Genomic DNA, 17546 nt, shown 5'->3' with positions numbered 1-17546 from the left:
TTCAGCTAGTACAAAATGCCGCAGCGAGGCTTTTAACTAGGACAAAAAAGTACGATCACATAACACCGATTTTGGCTAACTTGCACTGGCTCCCAGTTAGCCAAAGATGTGACTTCAAAGTTCTCTTAGTATTGTACAAAATCATACATGGACTTGCTCCCTCTTATCTCTCAGATCTGATCTGCCCCTATGTCCCGGTCTGAAGCCTACGATCTGAGAGTGCCGGTCTTCTGGTGATCCCGAGAGCAAAGAAGTGTTCTGCTGGTTCGAGAGCGTTCTCCATTCGGGCACCGGTGCTGTGGAATGCTCTTCCCCCTGAGATCCGATCTGCAACCTCAGTGGAAATGTTTAAATCTAAACTTAAAACTCACTTCTACTCCATTGCTTATGAATAATAACCTACTCTTCTTGTCGACTGAAAAATAGTCTGTAACATAGTATACTAATCTGTGAAGCCCTTAGAGACTTATTGTGATTAAGGGCTATACAAATAAAAATGACTTGACTTGACTTGACCGGGGATCAGGAACCTATGGCTTGCTAGCCATACAGGGCTCTTTTTCTGAGTACATATTACTCAAAGATAAAAATAGGACTTTGATCGTTTAAATATATTTTTTTAAGCTGAGGCAATTGTCTGGTCAAAAACTTAAAGAATTCGGTCCAGTATATATATATATATATATATATATATATATATATATATATATATATATATATATATATATATATATATATATATATATATATATATATATATATATATATATATATATATATATATATATATATATATATATATGTATAGGCCACAATTTTAACTACGGTTTACGGTCACAGTGTAATACTAACATACCCCGTTTTGGCTCTAAATTGCAAGATAACTCTTTATAAGGGCCCGGTCACACAGCCTTTCACGGGCGTATCGAGGCTGAATCACGGCCAAAAATTTCTGCCTGTGAAGCAGACGCTGTTGGACGCTTTGAGATCGCCATAAAGACGAGATACAGCCGTGCTTTGCACGCGGTCGGAAATTTTCGAGAATGTGATGGCGAAGATATAACCAAAACCACTTCGACTTGCATTTGTTGGGAATGTATACAATTTAAACCATTCTGTCTTTGTATTTGTTGTGAATGTAATCGAACGGTAATGCACACTGTGTATAAATCACTTTTGAGTACTGTTATGCACTCTACCATAAAGCTTATTATGCTGAAATAAGCTTTATGGTAGAGTGCTTAAAAGTTTCAATACGAGCGATTTGAATAGAAAAGGGCAAAATAAACATGTTACCTGCTCAAAAGTGATTTATATACGGTGTGCATTACCGTTCGATTACATTCACAACAAATACAAAGACGGAACGGTTTAAGTTGTATTACATTCCCAACAAATGCAAGACAAAGTGGTTTTGGTTATATGTCCGCTATTACATTCCTGAAAAGTGATATAAAAGTGAGCTAAAACCAGGTCAAAGTGGTTATAGTCGCCAGGGGATGCAAGTCTCGGCAGGGATGCATTTCTCGGCACAAAACCGGCTCGGCAGCTTTTATACCTGTGGTCCACACGCGGAAATGACGTGGAAATGACGCGATGAGGAAGCGGAACAGTTGCCGGCGTCTGTTTTGCGGGCATACCACCGATGAACAGCGGGTTGGCCAATTTTGCGCATTTTCCATCGCGGGCAACCACGGGCAAAAAAAAAAATCGCAAAATTTTACCCGCGATACAGACGCGAACGGATGTCTGACCGGGCCCTTAGGAAGCTCATTAGACAATGTATGTTTATTGTTGAAACAATCGATAATGCTCAGAACAAACTTTAACCCAAAACAAACAAAGCCCCTGGAGCAATTTTATTGGGTGAGCGGAAGGAATGGGCAGAGATACGTACAGTGCGCACTCTTTCTCCTTTGCACAGTGCTGTCTGCACTGAAGGTAAATAGTTGGTATTCTTGTTTGCAGTATTTGGTGACATTTTTACAAATTAACTTGGCTTGTACCTTGTTTAAAAGCCATTGTTTAGGACCAAGATTACAGACAAAATAAGCCTCAGCACTCTTAAGTAGCTGCGGGAGGGAGATACATTTTAGGTGGTATTTTTAAATTGATTCGGGACATAATTATTAGAGAATTCGCTTTGTCTGGAGAACTGGTTTAGTCGTTTTGTTGATTTTTGTCTTAAAATATACGGTGTGGCTTTCTCCAAAAGAAAAATCCAAATATTTTTGCTTTTATGGCTCTTTGGGTTAAATGGTTTATGACCTCTGCCATAAACCCTAATGCTACCTGGACAAATGCTTAATTGAAGAATGACAGCGCCTGAACAGCTAATGGAAATTGTTCATTGTGTTGCCCAAAATGGCAAAACTCTTTCCCAGCTACCAATACCATACAAGTGCACAAAGGCCTAGCATGGTGGATATAAGAGGCTTATTTGCAGGTAAAACTGTGATAATTGATTTGGAGTAAGAGTATGTTGTCATGCATTGGTTACAACAGAGGGAGTTGTCTTTCCCTTGGCGGAGTTGAAATGAATAAGGACTCTAAAGGAAATAGGGTGTGCCGCATCTGGGACAACCGGTGAATGACTGAGAGGGTGGCGGTCCGCAGAGGGTGATGAAGGAAGAACACCAATGAATAATGAGCTAGAAGGGTTGCTCTCACTGAAAATAAAAAGACAAATAGAAAACAAAACAAGAAATCTTTTTCTCTGTCCCTTCAAGACAAAATACTAAGATTTCCAAAGACTGAAAACGTAATAAATATGTGATTGTGTCTGCGCCACACTTAGCAAGCACTGCAGGATTCTGCCGATGAGTCAGCTTCTGAGTGAATCCCAATCGAGAAGCTACTCCTCGAGATAATACAGAAGCAGAAATCCTTCCATACATAAATCAGGAGGCGATAACAATTTCTATTTGTATGAATGGCGACAGGCAATTTTCTGCAGTATCTTATACATTTGCAGGCAAAAAGTCACTTAAATGTTCTCCTTATTGTTTTTGTTGAATAAATGAAGTTTGAATGAAGTGTACATTATTTGGACGTGAACTTGAAGGGCCTTGCGACTGGCTGGCAACCGGTCCAGGGTGTCCCCTGCCCACTGTCCGAAGATAGCTGGGATGGCTCAGGCACCCCCACGACCCTACTGAGGATAAGCAGTGCAGATGGAATGGATGGATGGAATCGTGATAATTCAGTTAATCTGTTTTGACTTCCAACCACTCATAATGTTCTGAAGCATCAGACTTACCCATACATGTGTAGTTATGAATCTTTTTATTTTATTCACCATCTCTTTAGGGCAGTACGAGTCCCAAAAGTGACTATAAAGAAAACTAACTGAACTGTATGTATATTTATGTACACAATATTTCTCTGTGAATATTTCATATGGAATAATGAGAGCTAAGAATGAATAAAAAAAAGATTTTTTTTTATTCAATACATGTCAATTTTTTTGACGATAGTTTCCCCAAATTACCTCATGTTTCTTTTGCGTGCAAACCACTATTATCTGCGCTCTGGCGCAACCAACTGCTGTAGTGATGTGAACACTAGTTAGATAGATAGATAGATAGATAGATAGATAGATAGATAGATAGATAGATAGATAGATAGATACTTTATTCATCCTGTAGGGAAATTCACACTTCCAGCAGTATCCTTGTGTTGAAAATCAAACAATAATAAAGTAAAAGGTGTAGTGGGTTTTACATAATTCACCCACAGAACCATTGTTTAGTTAGCGGGTTCCTAGGGGGACTCTTAATTCGTCCGTCTCGAGCCACTCTCGTGTTTGTTTTGTGATTGCAAGTTAAAATGTGATTAAAGCAGCTTTCGTTGGCACCTTCTTTTGACACTCCGCCTACGACTCCCGTCTCTGCTCGCTACATTGGTGACCCCGACGTTAGTCTCGTGGAAGTTTCCGAGGCTGTGCATAATACTGAGCATACCGTCATGGCATACGCGCCCGTTCTCAAGCTCCCCGAGTTCTGGGAGTCATCGGCGTTAACGTGGTTCGCACAAGCAGAGGCTCAATTCGCCCTGCACGGAATCACTAATGATGACTCTCGCTATTACCACGTGGTGTCTGCTTTGGGGAGCTCAACTGCAGCCAGAGCGGTGAGTTTCATCACATCCCCTCCTGAACTGGATAAATATAAGGGACTGAAGGCATATCTCCTCAGAATCTTTGAACTGTCGCGTTCTGAGCGCGCTCAACGCCTCCTTGCTATTCAGGGCTTAGGAGACAGTAAGCCATCGGATCACATGGAAATGATGTTAAACTTGCTTGGCACCGAAGAGCCAAATTTTCTTTTCATTGAACTGTTTCTGCGTCACATGCCGCCGCATGTCCAGACGGCGCTTGCGAATACAACCATTACAGATCCGCGTGCATTGGCAGAGGAAGCGGACCGGTTTTTCCTGGCCACGCATAGATACATACATGAGGTGCTGGCCCCTACACGCACCTACACACCATCAAGTGCGACGCCCCCAGCCAGCAAGGCACGCGCGGCCACTGACGATCAGAAGGTGTCAGGTCTGTGTTACTACCATGCACGTTTTGGGTTCAAGGCCAAGAAGTGCCGTCCCCCTTGCACCTCCAACGCGACAGGAAACTTCAAGGCCTGCACTCTGTAGCGGCCGTGAGTGCAGGCGCAAGAAACCGGCTACTGTTCATCCGGGACGCCATCTCCGGCCAAAAGTTCTTGTGTGACACCGGCGCCCAGAGGAGCGTCCTCCCTGCCAATGTGGACGATGTGCGGGGGGGAACACATGGACCTCCATTAACTTCTGCCAATGACACCCCCATCCGCACATACGGGACACGGACAGTGGACGTGTGTTTTGGGGGTCAGCAGTTTACATTGGACTTTGTCACTGCGGATATTGCTTTTCCTCTTCTTGGTGCAGATTTTCTGTGTGCCAATGGATTACTCGTCGATGTGAAAAATGGCCGCCTCGTTGACGCATTGAATTTCTCCTCTCTCGCGTGTGTCCGCGACAAAGGGAATTTTGAGGGTCTGTCCAGCTCTCTCTTGGACGGTGATATTTACCACCGGCTCCTCGCTGAATTCCCCAGTCTGGCGAAGCCCACCTTCTCAGCCTCCACGACCAGACATGGGGTTGAGCACCACATTGAGACCAAGGGGCCCCCTGTTCATGCCAGGGCCCGACGACTCAATCCAGACAGACTAGCAGCTGCTAAATCTGAATTTGCGAACATGGAACGTCTCGGCATCATTCGCCGATCAGACAGCCCCTGGGCCTCTCCACTACACATGGTCCCGAAACCAGGCGGTGGCTGGCGCCCATGCGGGGACTATCGCCGCCTTAACGAGGCTACCACGCCCGACCGTTACCCAGTCCCGCACATTCAAGACTTCTCTGCACACCTGGCGGGCAAACTTCTCTTTTCCAAGGTGGACCTAGTGCGGGGATACCACCAACTGCCAGTGCATCCCTCAGATATACCGAAGACGGCCGTGATAACTCCATTTGGGTTGTTCGAATTTCTCAGGGTGTCGTTGGGTCTGGGATGAAATCACCTGGCACCCGCAGCACTTGACCGTAAACCAACTCAGCTGAAGAGCACTGAAGGTCCTCTTTGGGAGCGGTCCTCAGTCCCAGCATGACCCAGGGTAGTTTATCGACCCAGTCCCCATGGGTCAGGCTGGCGCGCACAACCCGTTAGCCTGGGGGTGGTAGGCAGTGGTGCGGTGAAGTTTGACTCCCAGGCTCTCGGCAACCGTGTTCCACATCTCGGAGGTGAACTGTGCGCCCCTGTCAGATGAGAGATCTGCAGGGGGTCCAAAACGGGCGACCCATGTGCCGATGAACGCCCGGGCCACATCGACAGCTGAGGTGGAAGTCAGCGGAACTGCTTCAGGCCAACGGGTCGTCCTGTCCACCATCGTCAGGAGGTAAGTGAAACCGTGTGAAGGGGGCAGTGGGCCCACCAGGTCAATGTTAACGTGGTCAAACTTCCGTTCGGGGATGGCGAATGGTACCAATTGGGCCTTGATGTGACGGTGCACTTTGGCGCGTTGACATGCCACGCATGAGTCGACCCAGTCCCGGACGTCCTTTCTCATCCCTTTCCACACAAACTTCTGGGCCACTAGCTTAATGGATGCTTTCCTGCCAGGATGAGACAGGCCGTGTATTGCCTCAAAAACAGCCCGACGCCAGCCAGCAGGGACAAGCGGCCTAGGCCAACCCATGGAGAGGTCACAACAAAGCTTGGCCCCTGAGTCTCCGACCGCAACCTCCTCCAGCCGCAAACCAGTGTCTGAGCTCTTGAGCGTTTGGATGCCGTTATCAGAAGCCTGGTCCACACTCATACTGGAATAATCAAGCCCCAATTGCACAGCGCTGATGGTTGCTCTGGACAGGCAATCCGCAACCACGTTGGACTTCCCAGCAATGTGCCTGATGTCAGTCGTGTATTCCGATATGAATGACAGCTGGCGCTGCTGGCGGGCGGACCACGGTTCGGACATCTTGGACATGGAGAACGTAAGAGGCTTATGATCAACAAAGACGATGAACTCACGGCCCTCCAAGATGAAACGGAAGTGGCGGATCGCCAACCAGATGGCAAGTAGTTCTCTGTCGAATGCACTGTATTTACGTTCTCTGGGGACCAGCTGGCGACTAAAAAAGGCGAGTGGCTGCCAAGCATTGTCAACCCACTGCTCGAACACGGCACCCACTGCTAGGTCTGATGCGTCTGTAGTCAGTGCGACTGGGGCTCCGGGAGCTGGGTGAGCCAGCATGGCTGCCTGGCACAGCGCGGTTTTTGTGTCCTCGAATGCCTTGGTCCTCTCAGCGGTCCATTCAACAGCTTGATTGGGTGACCTACCCTTGAGGGCCTCGTAGAGTGGGCGCATGACATCAGCGGCTCGGCGAATAAACCTATGGTAGAATGTCACCATGCCGAGAAACTCCCTGAGGCCCCGTGCTGTTGGCGGCAGAGGAAAGGTAGAGACAGCCTCTACCTTAGACGGTAGGGGGGAAGCCCCATCCTTGGTGATGAGATGCCCAAGGAAGTGGATGGAGGGTACGCCAAAAACACATTTCGCGGGATTTATAATCAGGCCATGCTGACTGAGCTTGGTGAAGAGGTCTCTGAGGTGCTCCAAGTGTTCCTCTTCTGAGGAGCTGGCAACAAGGACGTCGTCCAGGTAGACGAACACAAAAGGCATGTCCCTGAGCACTGAATCCATCAGCCTTTGGAAGGACTGAGCGGCATTTTTCAGTCCGAACGGGAACTGCATCCAGGGAGAAGTCCATCTTGCAGGGCACTGCAGGAGTGTTTGTGCCTATCCCCACATCGCGACACGGCAGGCCAGTTTCACGGGTTCCCTCCAACCTGCGCTCGGCTGGTTTTGTTTTCATTCGCCACGATGCCCACCGCGGACCATTGCGCCCTCCTTATGATGGACCGTTTAAGGTCCTGCAGCATGGTGACAAGACCATGGTCGTGGACATTGGTGGTAGGCCAGAGACTGTCTCCGTGGACAGGGTTAAGCCTGCCCACATGGATATGTCCAAGCCATTGGAACTGGCCCAAGCCCCACGGCGCGGCCGTCCTCCTGCGACACGACCCTCCGGCCCCGTGGGTACCCACTCTGACCCTCCGCCCCCAGCACCTGTGGGCTCTCCAACTGAGTCCACAAGCTCTCACCCCCCCGCTGTTCCAGCTCCTTGTACCCGCAGTGGCCGGGTCAGCGTCCCAACCAGGCACAGAGACTTTGACTATGGGTGAATTCTGGGGGGGCTTGTGTAGTGGGTTTTACATAATTCACCCACGGAACCATTGTTTAGTTAGCGAGTTCCTAGGGGGACTCTTAATTCGGCCGTCTCGAGCCACTCTCGTGTTTGTTTTGTGATTGCAAGTTAAAATGTGATTAAAGCAGCTTTCGTTGGCACCTTCTTTTGACACTCCGCCTACGACTCCCGTCTCTGCTCGCTACAAAGGAATATAATACATAAATACCCAATGTAACGTGTTGATATAGAGTATTTAAATAGTGTTACATGAAATACACACTGTAATAAAAATAGGGTAATATGCAATGTGGGGGTGTGGTTTAATGTGGGCTTTTACTCTCTCGGGTGGAGTTAAAGAGCCTCATGGCATGAGGAAGAAATGATCTCCTCAGTCTGTCCGTGAAACAAGACTGTGACAGCAGTCTGTCACTAAAGCTGCTCTTCCATTTGGAGATGATGCTGTGTAGTGGATGTGATGAATTGTTTATGATTGACCGCAGCTTTCTCAGTGCCCGTCTCTCAGCTACTTTTGTCAGGCTGTCCAGCTCTGTGCCCACAACTAGACCAGAAAAATTACTTTTTTTAATGCATTGAAATACACTAGGGTTATGCTATGACAAAAATGTGAATTATAATTGATGTCTTTACATCGAAAAAAAAATAGTTTAGTGTATTGAATGTGGTCGGCTCCCAAATTCAAATAACATAAATCACAGCACAATGCCATCTTGAACATCTACATGTTTACACAACCCTGGGAAAATTTGTGTTTGCTTTCCAATATTTTATCTTTAATTGAAAATTCAAGCCGCAGTACGGCCGCACGGTGGTTAGCGCGTGTGCGGCACAGTACTGAGGACATGGGTTCAAATCCAGCTACCAACCTTCCTGTGCGGAGTTTGCATCTTCTCCCCGTGCTTGCGTGGGTTTCCTCCAGGCACTTCGGTTTCCTCGTACATTCCAAAAACATGCATGTCAGGTTAATTGGCCGGTCAAAATTGTCCCTAGGTTTGAATGAGTGAGCGAATTGTCTGTCCCTGTGTGCCCTGCGACTAGCTGGCAACCAGTTCAGCGTGTCCCCTACCCACTGCCCGATGATTGTTGGGATGGGCTCCAGCACCCCCGCGACCCTACTGAGGATAAGCGGTGCAGATAATGGATGGTTGGTCGATGGTTGAAAATACAAGCATTAAAATGTACATAATATCTTCCTGCATGCCACGAGGGTTAAACATGTGCCCAAAGGGAATAGGCTAAAGCTGAAGATTTTAAGTGCCCACTGTTACATTTTTCATATTCAATTTTCTATTTTCAAAGTCAAGACAAGAAAACATAACTTTACCACAAAATAATATAGAGGATTCTTTAGCGTTGTACAGCCAAAACAATTTTTTTTTTTTTTTTTTGTGTGACATCTTGACTGTAAATTGTAGTGAACACGTGCCCTATATATTCTGCGAAGTACTGCATTAACTTTGGTTTGGCTTTGCATGTATCTGAACAGGATTAATGGCTCAAGTTTTGAACGAGATGGAGTAAATTTGCATGCAATCAAATTTGTCTCTGAGCCACAGGTACTCATAGAAAAAGCCATATAGGTTCCCAACCCCTGTTATAAACCATGTACTGCTTTTAAAAAGCAGCAGAGTAACACGCCATGTTGTAATGGCAGTTGAGTGATAAAATTGTATCAATAATGCTCTACACTACTCAATAACAAGAATAGTAATTGCGTTCTAGGAATGTATTGCTTTTTGACGGCCCCAGAAATGGACTCCTATGATTCTGCTATTGTTTTTGCCATCCACTTTTCTAAAGCCGTTCATAAGTCATTCCGTATCACATTTCTATTGATCAATTGTTGAGTTTTTATCCCGTGATTAATGTTTTAATTAATTAATGTCGAAATGAAAGTCAGATGTGATAGCTGAAATTGATTCTTCCCCCTGTTTGATTGTTATTATCCACTACAGGGCGAGTGCTCGTCAAAGTGCTACAATATGTTCATCATCGAGACGGTGTGCGTGGGCTGGTTCTCGCTGGAGTTTGTTCTACGCTTCATCCAGGCCCAGAGCAAGCTAGACTTCCTCCGTGGGCCGCTCAACATCATCGATGCCATGGCCATCCTGCCTTACTACGTGTCCCTGGTGTTCAAGGAGGAACCAGGCCTGGACGGAGACCGACAAGGGGGCGGTAAAGGCTACTTGGACAAGCTAGGTTTGGTGCTAAGGATCTTGCGAGCCCTGAGGATCCTTTACGTGATGCGGCTGGCCAGACACTCTCTGGGCCTGCAGACGCTCGGGTTAACGGTGAGGCGCAGCACAAGGGAGTTCGGGCTACTCCTTCTTTTCCTGTGCGTGGCTGTCACCCTCTTCTCGCCGCTGGTCCACCTGGCCGAGAGCGAGCTCACAGGCCCCCATGACTTCAGCAGCATCCCTGCCTCCTATTGGTGGGCCATCATCTCCATGACAACGGTGGGATACGGCGACATGGTGCCGCGCTCCATCCCCGGGCAGGTTGTGGCACTGAGCAGCATCCTGAGTGGGATCCTGATTATGGCTTTTCCCGCTACTTCCATCTTCCATATGTTCTCACGGTCCTACCAAGAACTCAAGATGGAGCACGACCGTTTGTTCAAGGAAGAGTGCGCCGCCGCCGCAGCCGCAGCATCCAGTAACGCCACTGCGAAACTGCAGGGGGAAGGAATTGACGGGGTGAATAGAAGAGATGGGAAAGTGGACAATTTGACTGCTTCAGGACTCGATTGGAAAAAAGATGACGCTCTGGCAACGAATCTCAGCATACCAGTGGCAGCTTTTTGAATGAACTCCATAATACACTAAAAAAAGACTGGTTTCAACCTAAAGCATAGGTCTCAAATTCAATTTGGTGGGGCGCCGCGAAGCATGGATGCGGGTGAGGTTGGGCCAGAAAAGGTTTTCCACAAAAACAGTGCTGATAAAAACATTCTGCTTTTCTTGGAGGGACAGTGTATAATACTTGTCCACTAGATGTCGCTGTAATTTGTAGTACAACCAAAAAAGAGTCCTTGGAAGCCTACAAACTATGGAGACTGAAAGCGAGCAAAAAAAGGAAAATGTAGAAAAAGAAGAAAAGAATTTTGCGTAGGAGTCGGATTTGGGCACAACACCGGCTCGGGAGCTTTTATACCCGTGGTCCACACGAGAAAATGACGCGGAAATGACGCGATGAGGAAGCGGAACAGTCGCCGGCGTCTGTTTTGCGGGCATACCACCGATGAACAGCGGGTTGGCCAAATTTGCGCATTTTCCATCGCGGGCAACCACGGGCAAAAAAAACGCAAAATTTTAGCTGTGATTCAGCCGCAAACGGCTGTGTGACCGGCCCCTAAGCTTAAACACTTCCACTGAGGTTGCAGATCTAATCTCAGAGGGCAGAGCATTCCCCAGCACGGGGGCCTGAATGGATATTGCTCTCAAAGCAGCGGATTTCTTCTTGGCTCTCGGGATCACTCGTAGACCAGCATTTTCCGAGCGAGACTCCGAGCAGGAACATAGGGGGTAACTAAATCTGAAAGATATGATGTAGCAGGTTCATTCAAAATATTGTATAATACAAGCAGAACTTTAAAATCACATCTTAAACTGACATGGAGCCAGTGCAGGTCAGCCAAAATCGGCGTAATAATATCAAACTTTGTAGTCTTAGTTTTACGCCGAGCTGCAGCATTTTGTACCATTCTGTGGCTTTGTTGGCAATGCTATAGTGTGAAAGAGGATTTGGGTTTTTTTTATTTGTGCGGCAGTTACCTTAAAGAAATAGGCTGTTTTACTTGAGGCAATGGCTGCTTTACACTTATGCAAGCTATCGCACCAGGTCTGTTGGAAAACCTTGATAATGAAGCGGTCATTATCCATCCTCTGTTCCATTTCATCAATGGCACTCTTCTACATCTTGTAGCTCTAATTTTTTTTATTAACTTACACAAACCATACGCTTAAAAATATCTGGGAAATGGTAAAAGGCCAACATCTCACTTGCATGACTATCCTAATGCATCTCTTCAGCTAAGAACACGGAAAAAATCGTATTGACATTGCTTCTCACTAGCCTTAAAGTTAAAAAAAAGGGCTACAGCACTTCTATCCCTAATGGCAAAAACACGCCATGGTTATTTTGTTTCCGAACCAGATCTACTCATGAAAAGAGCCACACCTACTCCAACCCCTGCATTAAAACAAAAACACTGATATCAGTTTTTCTTTTTGAAATAATATCAAACACGTTAACTTATTGATATGCCAAAACTGGGCATATGTATTTTGAACGGTAGTGTTTCAAATCTACAACATGCCGTTTCTCTTTTAACAAAAATTTATTAATTTTAGAAATGAACCAAAAATACTGGAGACCAATCTGGTTCTCAACTGGTCAGGACCCTCTATCCCACCATAATTACAAACTGCGACCCAAATAAAGAAAAACATTTTTCTTCTCAAATGTAATGAATAAAAAGAGGATAGTATCATATAATAGATAGATAGATAGATACTTTATTCATCCCCGTAGGGAAATTCACACTTCCAGCAGTCTACCCCGTTGTTTATTAACAGATTAACATGATGCCCTAGGGGTGCTTGTAGCGGAGTGGATGACGTCACGCCAGTCCAAAAGTTCGACATCCCTGCGGCAGATGGAAATCTTTTCTTTGTGAAAATCCAGGGATACACCACCTCGTGTTAGCAAGTCCGCCTCCTCTCCGATTCCCCCCGGCTTTCTTGTCTCTGTATAGCGGCGTTGAAGCCAGATAGCTCCGTGTAGCTCCGGGTGGCTACACGTTAGCATCCGGAATGCTAAACGTGAGCCACGTTTCTGCAAAACACAGCAACTGCGCTCCCTCTGCGCTTCGATGTTTTCCACCAGCACTCGATGATCTTATTTGGTCGTGAGTTCGCATTAACCATGATTACGGATGGTACCGAAGACTTGTAACGCCGCTAGCCGCTTCACTAGCTCCGGCTCTTCTTCCACGATAGGCCCCTTCATCACGCCAGCACGAGAATTCTTCAGGGCAAGGAGTTGAAATTCCTTGAATACACGCATTTTTGTGCGCTAAAACCCATGTCCCATAGGATAGAAGTAATCCATAGTGTAGTTGTCAAAACGGGAAGAAAAAACACCGAAGATAGGAGCAGACAATAAAACAATAGGGCAGCTGCTGGAAAAGGCAGCCGCTCGTGGCAGCGCCGCTTTGATCTGAAATACTATTAATATATATAATATATGTTTTAATAATAACTATAATATTATAACATTAATAATGTTATTTAATCATAATAATTGTAACAAAATTAATAACACACAAAAATATTCCCTATAAAGCATGGGTCTCAAACTCGCTGCCCGGGCACCAATTGCTGCTTGCGGGGTGATAGTTTGAGGACCCAGCCTTAATGTAAAAGTCTAAAGGGACAGTGTGTATTATTAAGTGCTTCCTGGTGGGAAAAATATAATTCATATATTGAATAAATCATTTTGAAAATAAGCAAAAATACATGAACTTATAAATTATAACAATTTTTGAATTCCTGTCATGATTTGCACCCCCTCGGCATCCCAGCCACTGCCCGCGGCCCATCAAGATCTTCTGGAGGCTATGGAGGTGGCCCGTGCGTCCTTATCAGTGGTAGAGCACCGGCAGCGTCTGTCTGAGGGTCTTTGATTATACTGTGGCGGGCAAGGGTACTGGGTCACATCAAGTCTGTTAAAAGGACGAGCTCATCGGACGCTGGAGGACTCCGACTGAGCTCAGCCCTCACCCAGACCTCCAGAACCAGGAGACCCGTACTTAGGCTCATCTTTCGAATTCCTGATTCAACGCAGGCTCTGCCCGCCCTTGTTGACTCTGCCGCTGAGGCCAACATCCTGGACACGGCCTTAACCCGAAGGTTGGGGTTTAAGCTCTACCCCCTTACCACCCCGGTTCCTGCCCGAGCTCTGGACGGCCACCTGCTGGGCACGGTGACACACAGCCAATAGTGATGACACTTTTCAGAAATCATCACGAGAAAATGCGCTTCCACCTGCTACCCTCTTCTAGCCAGCCTCTCGTCTTGGGCCATCCCTGGTTGGTCCAGCACAACCCTCACTTCATTTGACTGACAGGGCCGGTTCTGGAGTGGGGGGGGTTGAATGCCACCAGACCTGCCTACGCGCCGCCTCATCCCATCCGTTCAGGGTCCACTCCTTCACCGCCCAATCTGTCCAAGGTCCGTGTCTGTTACCACGAGCTTCAGGAGGACTTTAGTAAGGACAAGGCCACCTCTCTGCCACTGCATGGACCTTATGATTGTGCCATAGACGTCCTTCCGGGCTTCACACCTCCCCGGGGAAGTCTCAACTCCCTTTCTGCTCCTGAAAGAAGGTCCATCGAGGAGTACATCTCTGACGCCCTGGCTGCTGGCATCATCCGTCCATCCTCCTTGCCGGCAGGGTCGGGCTTCTTCTTCGAGGGGAATAAGGATTGGTCACCCCGCCCCTGCATGGTCTACCGGGGCCTGAGCGATATCTCAGTGAAGAACCGCTACCTTCTCCCATTGCTTTCCTCTGCATTCGAGCTTCTCCAGAGGGCCACGGTCTTCGCCAAGCTGGATCTCCGCAACGTCTATCATCTAGTGCGAATCCAGGAGGGCAACGAGTGGAAGACAGCGTTTAACACCCCTACACGGCACTATTAGTAACTGGTTATGCGCTTTGGCCATACCAACGCACCTGCCGTCTTCCAAGGACTAATTAATGACGTGCTGCGTGTTGAACCGCTTTATTTTTGTGTACCTCAACGACATCCTGATCTTTTCCAAGTCCCTGGAGGAACACACACAGCAGGTCCAACTTGTTCTTCGCCGTCTCGTGTGAGTTCCATGCCAAGACCGTGTCCTTCCTGGGGTATATTGTGACAGAGCGTAGCATCAAGATGGATCCAGCCACGTGGGAGTCGACTGAGGACATCAAGATACATCCCTGCGCTTTCATCTCGCAACGTCTCTCACCTTCGGAGTGCAACTACGACGTCAAGCTCGCCCTTGAGGAATGGCGACACTGGCTGGAGGGAATGACGGTTCCATTTCTGGTTTGGACGGACCACAAGAATCTTGAATACATCCGCCCGGCTAAGCGCCTGAACCCCAGACAGTCACGTTGGTCTCTATCTTTTGCCCAGTTCAACTTTACCCTCTTCTACCGCCCGGATTCCTGCAATGTCAAAACTGATGCCCTCTCCAGCCAGTTCCAGAAGGGGGGGGCGGTCCTTCCCAGGGCCCGTCATCCATCCTTCCCAGTTCCCGTATGGTGGCTGTGCTTACCTGTGATGTCAGGGACTATGTGAGGAGGGTGCTTTAAGAACGACCGGGACCCAGCACCTGCCCTGACGGTCGCCTATTCGTCACCAATCTGAGGTCCTCCAATGGGGGCATGACTCCCGCCTGGCCTGTCACCAGGGGGCTGCCCGCACTTGCTGCCTCCTCTCTCTACGCTTCTGGTGGCCTGCCAGACCAGCTCCCAGGATCATCCAACCAGCCTTCTTCAGCCCCTGGCCGTTCCCACCCGCCCCTGGTCCCACATTCCCATGGACTTTTTGAGTGGACTGCCTGCTTCTGATGGGACGACGACCATCCTCACTGTGGTGGACTGCTTCAGTAACAGACTGCACAGGCAGTCCAGCTTCACGTCTTCAGGGTCCATGGCATTCCAAAGGACATTGTTTCCGACCGGGGACCCCAGTTCTCCAGTTTCTGGAAGGAGTTCTTTCGTCTTCTGGGGGCCTCGGTGAATCTCTCCTTGGGGTTTCACCCCTGTCGAACGGCCAGTTTGAGCGTGTCAACCAGGAGCTGGAGACAGCCCTCTGCTCCGTGGTCTCTCGGGATGTTTCCCAGCCAGGAGGAAGAGGCCTCCTGTCCAAAGCCCGTCGCACCTGGGCGCAGGCTCGTGACGCCGTGCTTCGGGGTGTCGGCACGTACTCCGTCGAGGCCAACTGCCGGAGGACCCCCTCCTGTCGACCGGGTGGGCACCAGGGTTTGGTTGGCCACCTTCCCCTCCAGGTGGTATCTCGCAAGCTAGCTCCCCAGTTCCTGGGACCGTTCGCCGTGGAGCGGGTACTCAATCCATAAGCGGTTCGGCTTTGCCTGCTCAGCACTATGAGGGTCCATCCGAGCCGTCACTTGAGGGGGGGGCGTTCTGTCATGATTTGCCATTTGCCCTCATCTGCGCTCACCAGTCAGCCCCAGCTGCCACTCGTTCCCTAATTAGTCCTCCTTCTATTTAAACACGTCACTCTCGTTCACTCCTTGTCAGTCCGTCAGCGAACATCCGCACATGCAAGGCAACCATTTTTGACTCTAGCTCCCGTTCTGTTCCCGACTTGTTCCTGTTTCCTGCTCATCTGTCCCTGGATTCCCGATCATCTCTGGTTACCAGACTTGTCCCAATCTCTGAAATGAAATGATCTGCATTTATATAGACGTTTACATTTCTGCTCTGTCTCCCGTCCCGGCTGCCCGACTTGCTTCTGATTTCGACCACGCACCGTTCTCCCGTCCCGGCTGCCCGACCACGCTTTGTTCGCAAAGGCTTCCTGCTCCTCCTGCCCAGCGAGCACCGGATTGCTCTTGTTTTTTCCCCCTCGCCTGACTTTCTCGATTCCCCAAAAAAGCATCGTGTGAAACGTTACACATTTGGGTCCACTGCCTGTTCTGGTTGTGAAACTCGTTGGTAAAGAAATTTTCATTTATATTATTTAACTTCACTTAGATGGAGCTGACATCATTGTCGGCCATCTTGCTGAAAAAAACTTATCTTTTTTTCTTGCTGTCTTGTTGTTGTTTTTTTCCCTTTTCCATCTTGTTTCTTTCATTTCTCTTTACCCCTGTGTGTCTTTTCATTTCTTCTTTTCCCTCTTCTTTTTTCCTTTTTTCTATATTTGCAAGAGGCTGAGTAAAAAAAATGTGGTTTGGTCATCTTAAGTGTCTGTAGTCTGTCTTCTTTTTTAAACAGTTTTTGGTTGCACAGCACAACAAAGCAACATCCATCCATTATTTGCACAGCTTATCCTCAGTAGGATCGCGGGGGTGCTGGAGCGCATCCCGGCTATCTTCGGGCAGTGGGCAGGGGACACCCTGAACTGGTTGCCAGCCAGTCGCAGAGACACACAACTCACTCGCTCATTCCCACCTAGAGACAATTTGTACCGGTCAAGTAATCTGACATGCATGTTTTTGGAATGTGGGAGGAAACCGGAGTGCCCGGAGGAAACCCACGTAAGAACATACAAACTCCACACAGGAAGGTTCGATCGCTTCAGTTCCTCAGAACTGTGCCGCACACGCGCTAACCACTGCGCTGCCATGCTGCCCTAACAAAGCAACATCTTCTGGTAAAATAATAAAAACTGTCCCTTTGATGTAAGTGCAGCCCACACAAATTGTGGATTAATTTATTATTATCTTTTTTTTAACATGTTATTTAGTGTAGCAATTTTTAAAATATATTTCAGTGGATTTTTATTAGGGCTGCACGGCGGCGCAGTGGTTAGCGCATGTGCGGCACAATTCTGAAGTGGTGAGATCAAACCTCCTGTGTGGAGTTTGCATGTTCTCCCCGTGCTTGGGTGGGTTTCCTCAGGGCACTCAGGTTTCCTCCCACATTCCAAAAACATGCATGTCAGGTTAATTGGCCGGTCCAAATTGTCCCTAGTTATGAATGAGCGAGTGAGTTGTCTGTCC

At 47.8% G+C, this 17546-nt stretch overlaps 1 protein-coding gene across 3 annotated transcripts in view; it reads left to right on the top strand.

Annotated features, from left to right (window-relative positions):
* kcng4a (potassium voltage-gated channel, subfamily G, member 4a) overlaps positions 1-16787 on the top strand; it is a 117655-nt gene extending 100868 nt beyond the window's left edge. For all 3 annotated transcript variants that reach the window (XM_088341077.1, XM_088341076.1, XM_088341078.1), the window contains one exon: positions 9762-16787. In XM_088341077.1, coding sequence (XP_088197203.1) covers positions 9762-10610 — 849 coding nt within the window. In that variant the 3' untranslated portion in view covers positions 10611-16787. The remainder of the gene's footprint in view (positions 1-9761) is intronic.
* Positions 16788-17546: the final 759 nt, after the last annotated feature.

This window comes from Urocampus carinirostris, chromosome 7 (assembly GCF_059441175.1).
Source record: "Urocampus carinirostris isolate Australia breed hairy pipefish chromosome 7, RoL_Ucar_1.0, whole genome shotgun sequence".
Taxonomy (NCBI): domain Eukaryota; kingdom Metazoa; phylum Chordata; class Actinopteri; order Syngnathiformes; family Syngnathidae; genus Urocampus; species Urocampus carinirostris.
This window is presented reverse-complemented; position numbering and strand designations above follow the sequence as displayed.